Source organism: Engraulis encrasicolus, chromosome 19, assembly GCF_034702125.1.
Source record: "Engraulis encrasicolus isolate BLACKSEA-1 chromosome 19, IST_EnEncr_1.0, whole genome shotgun sequence".
In the NCBI taxonomy this organism is placed as follows: Eukaryota; Metazoa; Chordata; class Actinopteri; order Clupeiformes; family Engraulidae; genus Engraulis; species Engraulis encrasicolus.
The window spans coordinates 38634932-38648238 of NC_085875.1; the positions used below are offsets into that span (position 1 = coordinate 38634932).

At 42.4% G+C, this 13307-nt stretch overlaps 1 protein-coding gene across 1 annotated transcript; it reads right to left on the reverse strand.

Annotated features, from left to right (window-relative positions):
- Nucleotides 1-395: 395 nt before the first annotated feature.
- Nucleotides 396-12228, reverse strand: cnih1 (cornichon family AMPA receptor auxiliary protein 1). The gene is made up of 5 exons (XM_063184344.1): nucleotides 12007-12228; nucleotides 10619-10687; nucleotides 5016-5128; nucleotides 3071-3214; nucleotides 396-1838 (listed from the first exon to the last, which is right to left on the reverse strand). Exons 1-5 carry the CDS (start codon nucleotides 12085-12087, stop codon nucleotides 1811-1813), a joined length of 435 nt encoding a protein of 144 aa, XP_063040414.1. The 5' UTR covers nucleotides 12088-12228; the 3' UTR covers nucleotides 396-1810.
- Between the last annotated feature and the right edge of the window lie 1079 nt (nucleotides 12229-13307).

Genomic DNA, 13307 nt, shown 5'->3' on the forward strand with positions numbered 1-13307 from the left:
TCTCATCTGTTTGCATTGCCTACCTAGCCAAATTAAGCGTAGCCCTGCAAGTCTATGGGCGCAAACAAAACAAACATCAACGTACTTAGACACTACTTAAAAATGAATGTAAAATTCACTAGAGTTCAAAACAGTAATTTAATCCAGCCCTGTGATCACTTGTGGCTTGATGCTAATGCTCCCATTTACCTCCAGTGATTATGCTAAGCTATGCTAATAATTCTGTTGCCAATAAATCTAAGTAATGAAAACACTGAAGAAAATATGCACATTCATGAATACTGCTTGGAAGTACTGCAAGTATGTGAATCAAAAAATGGTGGACTGTTCACTTAATCACTTGACCTGTACATGTACACCCTCTAGCTATCAAATTAATTGGAAATGAGCATGCATGAAGTAGAATCAGTTTATTTGAGTTGTTTCTACTCAAGGTTCCATCACATTTGCAAGGGGTCGACATAGAAAATGGAGGCTTTTTTTAAAGCCAGGTCAGGGGGTCAGTCTATCGATCATTCCACACTGGTAGAAAGTTTGTTTCAAGTTCCCATACACACTAACACACTTACACAAACCCTAGCCCTGACTTAAGTGTCAGGTTTTTGTTTTCCTTTTTAAAAAAAAAAATCAGTACTTAGTTATGGCAATGGGACATTTACACACAAAGAACGCCAAATGATAAAGCTGCATTCTCCTGAAAACATAAATTATATTCAAACAAAAAGATGCAATAACATTCCACCAGTCTTCATCAGAAAGAAGAGTATTGTTAAACAACATAAAAAAGGAGTGTCAACCCACAGGAAGAAAACAGCACAAGAAAAACAAAACAGGAGGTGAGATATCGGCTTTTATGTATCGCCAGCACAACTGTCCCATTCGAGACACTCGAAAATGTTTTCAGCTGGCAAGTCTAAAACTTGATATTTCAAAAACCTGACAATCACACTTTAAGACTAGCCCATGGTTATGTGTGTGACAATAGGTCTCAATGTTGTCTGGATACAAACCTTGAACACTTATGGTCATTGAGAACAGTTCCAAAAACATTTCCCCTGGACTGGCCCAAACTGACTGAGTACACATTAGAACTAGCCACGTCCTCAAAAGCACACGGTGTAATGTATAGGTAATGTAGCCTATGCACTTGATGACAATCATGAAATGATTGTCATTTTTGGATACCACTATTCCTGCACTACAAGCCAGACCACACCACTGCAATGTCAACAGTAAGGGGTGCTTTAAAATATTTTATGATCAAAAATACTTTAAATTATGCATTGACCTTCAAAACCCTTGGCAAGTGCTGTAAAATTATTTCTTCGGTCAGTTTCAGTGAAACGAACCCTGCCATGATCCACTTCAATAATAAAAAATATATAACTACACTACAAATCAGCAATCTCGCACTCATTTCCTAATTTCAGAAAGGGGGTGTTTAAAACATCAATAACTTTATTTTTATTTTAAAGATAAACAAATTCAGCACACAAAACAGAAAAGGACAAAAACTAAATATCCAGGGCCTTTGAGTGATTTTTAGTCCCTTCTCAAAAGAACTCTTATTTTGAAAGGGCTGTGGCGTCCTGTCCTTGTGGGTTTTGTTGAAGGGGGGCGAGGGGAGGGCATGATGGGGGATTTGGTTATGAGTCCGTCAGCCTGTTGGAAGCTGCCCCACTCTCTGCAGCAAAGGATGTGTGAAGACGTCCAAATTTCAGCTCCTAACATTTTTTTCTTCGTTTAAAAAAAGATCTGAGCATAGATCATCCTTCCTGCACACCTCTTTGTTCTTCCTTGAGTGTTCAATTTAAGAGCTGACCAGCACGTAGATCATCCTGTAAGAACAAAACCACACCACATATTACCATAGTTTCTTACAAAAAAACATAACACCTTGTCTCTAGCAGTTTCTTTCCCTTTGTTTTAGTATACCAAGAAATTTTTGAAGAAATGCCCCCTTGACCTCATAAGCCTCCCCAAGCGCCCTAAACCTCATTATAACTGTACGGACAGACAGCCGGCGTTGAAGGCGTGGAAAGTGGCGGAAGTAATTGACTTTGTATGGAAGAGCAAGCAGCAGAAGCTGCAAAAGCTTCAAAAGTTTCTGGAGCTTAGGGCATCAAAAGCATTTAAAGAAAAGTCAAATTTCAGCTAAAAATATGTGATGAGCTCGACGCCAGCCAATGGAATGTTCATATTTTTGTAAACACGAGCGTCGGTTGGTCGCTCTCCCTGATTGGACTCTTCAGGTTGAATCGTTTGCAGCGTTCATCGCCCCTGATCTGTGCTTTCCAAGCGGGACTCTGCAGCGTTTACGCTCTTTCAACATTGGCTGTCTGTCCGCACAGTAAGCCTGCCATGGCCCCCTTAGTATTAAAAAATACTTCCCAATGCCCCCTGGGGTATGTAGAGCCCCCGTCGAGAAACACAACGATAGATATACAACTTATGTACCCTTGTGCTAGCAAATTACGTCTCTATCCCCCGGTACACTCCAATGACCAGATGTAGTTCATTATCTATTCCACTTCAATCGTGGTTGAACACGTCTCATTGGCCCATCCCTCAGTAGTCACTTACAGCTGTACTGCAATGGTAGAGCGGTGCACTGAAGTTAAAACATCATTACTAGAGAAGCTGAAGCTGCCACATGGATGGCACTCTGCCCTGCCCTCCGTGGCCAGACAACCCAGTTTAATGTGTACCCACTTGTCAGGCTAATGGGTAATGATGAAACTTTAGAGTGTAGGGAAGTGAGCAAACTTCCCTACACTCCGTAACATATGCAGGCCACCCGGGTTCAGGTCCAGCCTGGGTCATTTCCCGACCCCAGTCTCTGTCTCCCATTTACTTCCTGACGTCTCTTTGCTGTCCTTTCTACATTAAGGGCATAAAAAGCCCCAAATAACATAAAAATATATTCATCACTGCATCTTTTTTGCTGGGTGTATAGTCCTGTTCTCCTAACCTGACCACTGGTCACTTTGACTACTCGGCACCTTTGGTTTTGTTGTACAGGAGATTGTATAATGGCAGCAAAAGCCCATCTTGAGCCAGTGTTACTCACCCGTAGAGATAGTAGAAAAAGCTGAGGAGGTAGAAGGCCAGTTTGCACCAGCCCTCTTTCTGGCAGTAGGCCAGGATGTCTGCGTTCATGATGGTGGTGGGGTCATACAGGCCGGGACCACTCATCACGGGCCGACTCATGTACCTGTCAAGCGGACACGGACACACACACACACACACACACACACACAAAGCACTTTCACTTAACTGACACATGAACGCACTCCCTTTCCCGATCCTTTTGATTTAAATGTGACGATAAATGTAACCAATTAACATGAAATCCAGCTGCAACAAATCTATGTGTGCAGAGATGTGTGCAATAAGTGCAATGTCCATTCATTTTACACAGCTAGACACCATCATTTCCTTCAGAATGAATGCAGCATCTCTATTACTTACTGTAATACTAGAGCTATGGAAGTAAGATTTCAGCCAATCCCATTGACCTTAATGTTCCATGTTTTACACAGCAATGGCGGCTCATGGAGCCTTTGACACATAAATCGCCTTGGACATACAGCTCCAGGCCTTTTTATTAGAATACCATGAAAAAGTTGATTTATTTCCATAATTCCATCAATAATGTTAAACTGTCATGGATTGTAGATTCATGGCCCAGTTTTTTAACTATTCCAATCATTAAATTGTTTATTTTTACACATTTTGGTCTTCCAGCTCAAAAAAAACATGAATTGGGGAATTCACATCATTAGAATATTGTAATAAAATCACAATTTTCTTCATCAAAATTTGTTTCACATCAGTGCACATCAAATCAGTTGAACTGTGGTACTTTCTACACAACATGCAATGTTCAATACTTGGTTAGGACTCTCTCTGTCTTAATATTATTAATAATAACGGCCATGATGCGTTTAACATTGAAGTCAATGGCAGAAACAGTGCATGGGAGTAATGGAAGGCCAGATATCCTTGATGCTTTGCCGTCAGCTGTTTTTGTATAGCTGACCTGGTGTCCCACACTTCACTCTTCAATATACCCTGTAGATTTCCATGCCACGTTTTGGCGCTAACTCACCAGTTTAATTCTAAATAACCAGAAATAAAACCCCATTGAAAATGAATGGGGTTTTATTTCTGTTGAGTTAGAATTAAACTGGTGAGTTAACACCAAAACGTGGCATGGAAATCTACAGGGTATATTGAAGAGTGAAGTGTGGGGCACCAGGTCAACAAACAAGAACAGCTGACCGCAAAGCATCAAGGATATCTGGGCTTCCATAACTCCCATGCACTGTTTTTGCCATTGACTTCAATGTTAAACGCATCATGGCCATTATGAAGACAGAGAATGTCCTAACCAAGTATTGACCATTGCATGTTATGTAGAAAGTACCAAATTTCAACTGATTTAATGTGACTCGAATTTTGATGAAGAAAAATGTGATTTTATAACAATATTCTAATAATGCGAATTCCCCAATTCATGTTTTTTTTGAGCTGGAAGGCCAATGTATATAAAAAGAAAAAAAATAATGATTGGAATAGTTAAAAAACTGGGCCATGAATCTACAATCCATGACTGTTTAACAGTATTGATGGAATTATGGAAATAAATCAACTTTTTCATGGTATTCTAATAAAAAGGCCTGGAGCTGTAGTTCCATGAAGTGGACGTAAAACACAGAAAATGCGGTAAAAGGAAATGTAATATGTCTCTAGTTTATCTTTGCTTGTTATCGAGAAGTTCTGTGTTATGTCTCCAACATACAGAAAGCCACGGCCTTGAACTTGAATCTACCTCACCAATTGACTTCCTGTACCCTGCTTGTCACAACTCGGGTGCATTTCTCGAAACCATCGTTGCTAACCATGTTAGCTCCTTTGTTGTTTCCAATGCAATTTCCCATTGGCAAGTACGCAAGTTGCTAACTGTGGTAGGACTGGGTTTGTGGGGCGTGTCTATGCAAGGATCCACCTACCTCCAGACGTGATAGGCCAGCAGAGGCATGTTGAGGCCCAGCGTCAGCCACTCAGCAGCACACAGGAACATCACGCAGAAGAACATGTGGATCAGGTACTCAGGGAGCACCAGCTGCGAACACACACAAAAACACAAAACACAGTAAACAACACATTCCGTACACAACTGGGCCACATCTGCATTCAGACATCCACACGACAGATACAGACAATAACTTGGGCTTCTGGTTCTTTCAACTGGTTTCGGTCAGTGTCTTTCTCTCTGCCACACGCACACACAAATTCCAATTCCAAACATTAGCTCATGTACCCATTAAGAGCTATGCCGATTACCATCACCACCGTCTGTAAATAGCTGGCGCAACCTTCAGGACCGTGACTGTCTGAAGCTGCAGCTCTACTCTAAACACCAATAACCTTCTACTGAAACATCAAGAAAATAATCCAACAAAGACAATCACAACAAAGATGAAATTTCAGGAAAGTCCTTGTACGACCCCGTTTTATTAAGTTCCTCCAGGCACAGGTCTGTAGTTTGTGCAAACCACAAACCAGCTACGCCACACTTGCACTGAAGTGTAATCATGTTTTCTTTGGATGAGACCGCCATGAACAACCCTCCACTCCTCTCCTCTCCCGCTTGAGGAAGCACTTATCCAAATCAGAGAGCGCTATGCAGCTACAACCCTCCACCACTGACCGTGTCGACTACATCAAGCACTTAGGCCTCCAAATGACATTGTGTATCATAAAGACCTTGGAAGAGACACACAGGGGGAAACAAGCTGTAGCCGAGAGAGTGCCCTCCTGAAGGAGTTGGCAGAGCTAGGAGAGTGCTGTGCTGTTCTGTGCAGTGCCGCTTTGGCCTACAACCAGGGAGAGATTAAGAAAAGCACTGCAGGGGTCAAAGAAAGGAGTGAAAGAGGGTGACAGTGTGTGGAAGAGGAGATACAGAGACATCAGGGACAGGCGGCGAGAGAAAGATGGCGGTAAGGAGACAGGAAAAATGGGTGGGGGGAGAGAGAGAGTGTGAGCAGGAGAGAGAAAGAAAATGAGAAGGGATGGAGAGAGGGAGAGTGAGAAAGATGAAAGACAGGGGGGGGGTGCACAGGATGGTCAGATTTAATGTCCTTGAGAGCGATCTAATCCCTCTCTGGTGACCTGCACCATATGCTGTGGTAATGCCCCAGCGAGAGACCCCCTCCCCCACTCAAACAAGCCTGACAGACCTATAATCATGTGTGAATGAACACAAGAGCAAGAGAGCGCGTGACAGGGGGTGCGCATTCCAATATGCAGACTCCCGTCCTCCCTTGCTCACTTGCCTGCTTGTGGCCTCGTGATGACGTCACTCACTACAGAAAATTAATTCAATAGGTGCGACCGAGATTCCGCAACGGCTACATCCGTATGTAGACAGCAATGCATTCTGGCTGAAAACGTTGCATGATGGTTAGATTTCCTATCCAAACTTAGTACATTTCAGTCATGTTGCGTCGACGAGGTAACATGTCACATGATTTCAATTTCAAACGATAGAGGGATGAATGCTACTGCAGACGGACCTTGCTACTCCTGCTGTTGCTCATCCCTGTTGATGCTCGTCTGCAAGGGTCTGCATACCGCCTCCAAGGTCACGCGCCCATGAACTGGTTGGCCAACAACTCACTCACGTGTGTATAGACACCTTGTCTCACACCCCTACACAAGTTTGCACTGCTCCTCACTTCAGCTCCTACTCTACACCTGTCCCCCCCACACCTCACACGTGGTGTGTTAGTAGATCAAACTGGTGCAAGCTCATCGTCTCGACTTTAAATGCGCTGAATTTAATACCACCCACATCCTGACAAGTTCTCGCTCACATGCTTTGTCAACATGAACCGTTGGCATTCAAGTCATATGCACCTAATATCTTGCAAAAGCACTACTCGAATGCAATTTCCTCATTTACAGTCCCCCAAAAATTGTTGTGGCTAGGCTGACAGCGGGGAAACTTTATTGTTTTCTCCACGGAGGCGGGGCGTCAGCAAAACGTGAGGCCACTAGCTCAAGTGGAGGACGGGAGTCTCCTTTCTCCTTGGATCCCAACTCCTCCAATGCCTGCCATCATACATTTCACAACATGTGACCACTGATTTGAAATCTCGACAGACACACAAGAACACACTCGACAAACACATTCAGAACTCCCCGCGCCTTCAGGCAACACGGCAGAAGCTACCAACAATAATTTACTGTACACGCACGCATGCACGCACACCAAAGCTTGGACATGCTAAGGTGTGGTAGTAGCAAGCTGGCACAGAGGCAGGGAGACCGGCAGCTGGGGCCCAGCAAGACAGGTGAGGCAGAGAAGGCCCTTTAGCTCCCTGGGCATGCCATGCAGCATGGTGGGGCAGGGAGGGTGATACAAGAGGGGTATCTGATGATGGGTGCAGCAGGCAGGCTGGTGTAGGGTGTGGTAGTGGTGGTGGTGGAGTAGGGTGGGTGTTGCACGCCAGGGTATGGAGGGGTGGAAGAGAGAGTCAGGCGTGGTTGGTGGTTAGTAAGTAGACCTGCACTGTGTTTTGCCAAAGCCCAACACTAGAACACATATTTTAGATCATTATACTGTAGAGAAAAAAAATGAGGAGGATGGGGTGTTGTTAAATGAACATTTCAAAATAAAAATAGTTTACAGTGTATTTTGAAACAGGACTGTCCCTTTGCTCTATTGTACAATAAGTGAAACAGACTGCACAACTAAACAAAAAATATATATAATGGATATTTAATACTACGATGAGATATTCCACCAACTAACCAATGGAATCAAAGGTGGCACAGCCTAACCCAGCTCTTCCCTCTCTAGTCCAATCAGGTTGCTCGTGTGAAACCGAGCGAGCTTTTAGGCCTTAAAGGGTTGGTCAGCCATCTGTTCCCGAGTCCTAAGTCACTTTGCCTGGAGGATCAGAGCTTCCTGCCAAAAGATTGTACAACCCCCAGACACCCGACTCAACTCACGATCTGAGCTCTGATCCCGCATGGTCAGACTGCGGCTTGGATCTGAAATGGACTCCAAAACTCTACATTTGTCAACTACCTTGTACACTACTTAGGGACTGTAATTCCCACGCTTAATACTGCCCTTTATCGTGAACAAACACTTTGGACAGGACCAACTTGCTTACAAGTCCAAATGTTCATTTATAGTTCATAATATAGTGTGCTATGTGTAGTGTGACAGTTTCATTGTTTGGCTCCCTGACAAGTGAAGTACATAGCGAATTAGGTGGACGCTTCGGACGGAGCCAACGAGTTGTAGAGGCATCCAGTTCCTGCATCTCCGGCTGGCTGAATCACAAGAGGAAGTACCCCGGGCACAGCATAGAGACTGGGCCGGCCCCTTTTGGGGTCACTAATTTTTTTTTTCCATCTGACGCTGCACAACTAGAGATGCACACTCAGTGCTCTCGGTCTCTGTCTCTCTCTGGAATAATATTTGTTTCTCTCGCCATCCCAGACAATAGTTAGCACAAAAAAGTATAAACATACATCCCTAAATCAGCGTTTTCAAAGGCAAACTGTGACAAGTCTGGAGAGCAGCATTACAAAAACTGCTTTAAAATCTCTCTGTGCATGTAAGTGTGTGTGACAGAGAGCTTTTGAGAAAAGCCTGAGAGTGTTCTTCAAATAATCAGCTGGAGGAGGCTCGCTTACTCGCTGTATGGGGTGGGTGAGGAGGGCCTATGTTACCAGATAACAGCAGAACTCTGGGGCAGATGAAAAAGGCCCAGAGGGGAGTGGGGTGGAGGTAGTGAGCGGGGTGGCGGGGGTGGGTGGTGCATCCTGGGTGGCTCAGGCAGATGAATAATCCCACCCTGAAGTCTGTCTAAATCTCAGTCTAAACATCCCCATAATCCGATTTCATTCGCTAGCAGACCCCCGCAAGCCAAATTACACACTACACACCTCCTTATGCCAAGAGCTGCTTGCCATAAAACAGCACAAGCACAGCTACAGGCTGTAAACAAATGATATGTACACACAGATTCAAGATGGACACACTGAAGCTATAAATATATCAAATTGTTGCCAAATTATAGAGCACAATAATCCAGAGAAAGAGTTGTATTCTAGTGAAATAGAACCCTGAAAATCAATTTGAAACCCCTCTATGAAGTGGAAGTTCAAAATGAATTGATTATATCGACTTATCGTGAGGAAATCGAACCCTATTTTTCTCTAGCTGTGATGATAGCCAGAAGAGTCTCAAGACCTTCATCTGATGTCCCATCATTGAGATGGTAGAAAGGGTTTTTTTCTGAACAGGCGATGTTCTAAACATGTGTCCACAAGCCTGTGTGATTAATACTGAATGCAAACATAGGGGAAGGTTGTCAAGAGGTCATGCATATTCTTTTGAGCGTTTGCAAGTCTTTTCAGTTAACGGCCCTGGCGGTTTCTGGGGCTTATGACAGGTAGACGGTCACCAGCTTCTTATCATAATGATAATTTGATGAGATGCAATGAGAATTCTCTCCTTTCACAAACTTACTGCCAAAGTTAGTGAAATGGCAGTTTGTGCGATTGCATTCAACTTGAAAGCTCCAACAAACAATTGTTCCATCCTCCAAACAATTGGATGTAAAAGCATTTACGTGATGAAGTTAGCCTTTCGTCAGAAGTGGCTACAACTGGCATGTAATATTAATGCACTGAATATGTCAGCGGTTCCCACAGGGGAACAGCTTACCGCCCTTAAATCACATTAACATTTGATGGCCATTTACCTGCAGGGGCTTTGTAGTGGTGGAGCAAGGCTTTATTAAGTCCATCTGTGGTTGCATTAAGTCTGAACTTGTATTTGTATTCATGGATGTCCTAAAAGCCACAACTAAATACAAACCACCTTGATTGCAGTCAATGATTACGATAACTTGACCACTGAAGTTGCCAAAAATTGCACCGCTACTGTGCAATTATTATTGTGCAAAAGTGTACCTGATCAATACTAAGTAGACTGCACATATAGAGTGTATGTGCACATGGTTATAATGTACAGTGAGCGTCTCTGTAGGTCTGCAGTTAACTGAAAAGCCATTTGCAAACACTCCCCTCGTGCAGAATGGACTGGACTGGACGGGACAGGACACCGCACTTGACTGAACTGAGAAACCGTAAAAACGGGTACAAACCTTCATGGCAATTTTGACCCTTTTTAACTTTTTGACCCTTTCAACTGTCTTTGTGGTGTTAGTGAAAAAAGAAGTGGAGGAGAAATGCGACAGAAAAAAAAAAAAAATTACATAGCGATTAGATTTGACACCAGAAAGGAAGTTAAGAAAGAAATTCAAACCAACTGTGTGTTAGTGTTGGACAGTTGACAAAATTGTAAGCTTTTGTTAGTCTAATTCATTAAAACAGTGCGGATACTTTAAGCATACTTTTGTGTGTACGACATGAAAATAGATTTTAAAATTAATTCCCTTCCACCCAAGACAAACACTCTTCCCTATTTAGACACACACATGTACACGCTCACAGAAACGTCAGGCATAGCTGCATGAATGCTGAGGTCCATGCATGCACACAATAAGCATCTCAGTAGTTTACTTACAGGATTTAGTGTGTTGCATTGGTCTATAGGGTTTTTGTAGTCTGTTTTCAGCTCATCAAATGCAATGATCTGCCAAAGAACAACAGAGTTATTTAGAGGCAAGGACAACAAACTGGTTTTACGAACGACCTGTTCATGTACAAGGGCAAGTTACATTCAAGAACATAATCTAAGAACACAATCAGAACACGTACAGCTCTCAATCGTAACATAAGCTTACTACAAAAATCAAGTGACACTACACTGAAATTAGATTTGCGACATATTACAGCGACACATTGTCTTGGCTGGAAGTGACCCCCCTGTGAGCAGAAAGAATGGGTTTGTTTACTCAGGGGATGTGAAATAATATATTCCTTGTGTGTGCAAATTAAATTAGTACATAGTAAGTGTTTAGAGCGTGACTTATATTTTGCAGTTTTAAACAATGTTTTTATCGCCATAGAAAATGCGTTTAGATGTCAACATTCAACAAAAGAACTTGTGCAACACTGGTGTGACTTTAAAAACACGAGGGTTATTTGGAAATGTTTAAACAGAGATGTCAAAAGCCGTGTGGCATGTTGCACATGTTAAACACACACTGGGCATTTTAGTGATAGTCAGCAAAACTGAGTGACTGACTGGAAAATCATGTTAAGTTGTCTATGTTGGTGACAACACGGATCTATGTCGTGCTGAGACAAGACGGTGGTAATATCAGGAACCACGTATACGTGGGAAAAATACAGGGATATCAATCAATGATAAGTCAATCTCATAACTACTAGAGTTACTCATCCTGTTAACCAGGAACGGTACACCACACATGATAATAAAGGGAAGCTAGAGCTAGTGGTATTAACCAATCATCAACATGGTTTACTATGCATTCTACGTGGACGAGTTGTTATTTAGTCAGTGTTTTAAGAAATTAGAGCTTCCACACGTCAAAATATTAACTACCATCACCCCCGAAAGAAAAACACTGCCACAATGCTGGTAAATACATTGGCTTTCCATTTCGTACAGCTAGAGACGTAGCCAGTTAGCCACTATATGGGAAAATGTTCAGTTAATCAAAAAGAAAAAAAACTGTAGGGAATTTGGGTATATCACATAATCGACAACATATTACTGGCAGCTGATTGCTATATTTATGGAAAACGTGCAAATGTGTGACAGCAAATATGTGCCACTGTCAGATAAATCCACTTCGGCTGAATTAGCCTATGTGGCTAGCGAGCTAGCTGCTACCTCAAAAACGACTGGGTGTGGGCCATTCATTCTGACTGAAGACCCAGACTAGCATCCCCAGCTAACATTGGCTATTTTCGTTTAGTCCTCATACAATTCACGTACGCATTTATGAAATTCTTACACACAGATCACATAGCAATTTTACTCACGTGCCAAATGGCGAAAAATATGAGAGCAGCCGTCAGCAGCAAAGCAAGCATATAACAAAAGGCCGCGAATGTGAACGCCATTTTTTAGCTAATGTGGACTGTCGTCACCCCGAGTTCGGCAGCCCGCTGCTCCTCCGCTCTCCCCCAGTTCACGTCACCTGGAAGAGACAAGCGCACGCTTTTGAGAACGCGAGAAGTGGACGGGGAGAGACGCCTGGGGAGAAGTGACCAGACAGGAAAAATCTAGTAGAATTCCACCCTCTTTCACTAGAGCTCGTTTGATGTGTCGGTAGACATCACGGGAGTGACAAACATTCTTTCAGGCAATGGCCATGTGCAGAAAATGTTGTCTTCTGTCCACCCTGTGTGCGTGCAAAAATAATTGTCAAATAGCAGTATCATCATCATTATATTAAAGTAGTAATATGTCTATATAAAACCTAAAGTATAGCAAAATGACAATGCCATTCGTTCAGTCTGCATTCATTAATGGGTCTAATGATAAGGCTAAATTGAAAATTCAGTTTCAATCTCTGATCAACAGGACAGACATAACTGTTTCTTATAAGTGTGTGTGTGTGTGTGTGTGTTGAGGGAGATAATTCAACTATTAGGCCATACAACTCGATGCTCCCACATTTCCTAGTAAACTAAGAAAACATGCCTTTGGAACATTGGGCCTAAATTTTAATAAATTATTAGAAATGTTGGAACATAGGGCAACAGAAATGTGCTGTGGGACCAATGAGCTGTGGGACCAATGGGCCTAAAAAATAATGTTAAAAAATCTTAGTGATGTGGGACCAATGGGCCGTGGGAACATAGACACGCTCCCTAAATAGGCCTACAATTCATCATTATCAAGCTACAGTAGTAGGCCAGTCAATGGATTAAGTATCAGTAAAAAGTGCAAATCATTACTTTTGCAATTTGTGTTATGTTTTGCCCGTTGTTGCATAATGTATCACATATGTAAGAAGATGTGATCTCATTTGCATATTTAATCATATTTCAGACAACTTGCAATACAAAAAATCTTTGTCTTTGCTTGAGTAAATTACTGTGAAAGTTTCAAATTGATATCTTATTGTTTAAAATTTTGGCCTATTCCCCAAGTATCTCCTATATTGTCTCCCTATGGAAAAATGAATGGGAAATATCCAACTTTGACCTTGAAAAAAAGGTTCCACTAAATATAAAGCTGTAGATTTTTTATATTTTATTTAGACATGCCTAGGGATTACAAAATGATTACTATTGCAGTTTGTCCCGGGTCAAACGCTAGATTGACAGGCCTACAG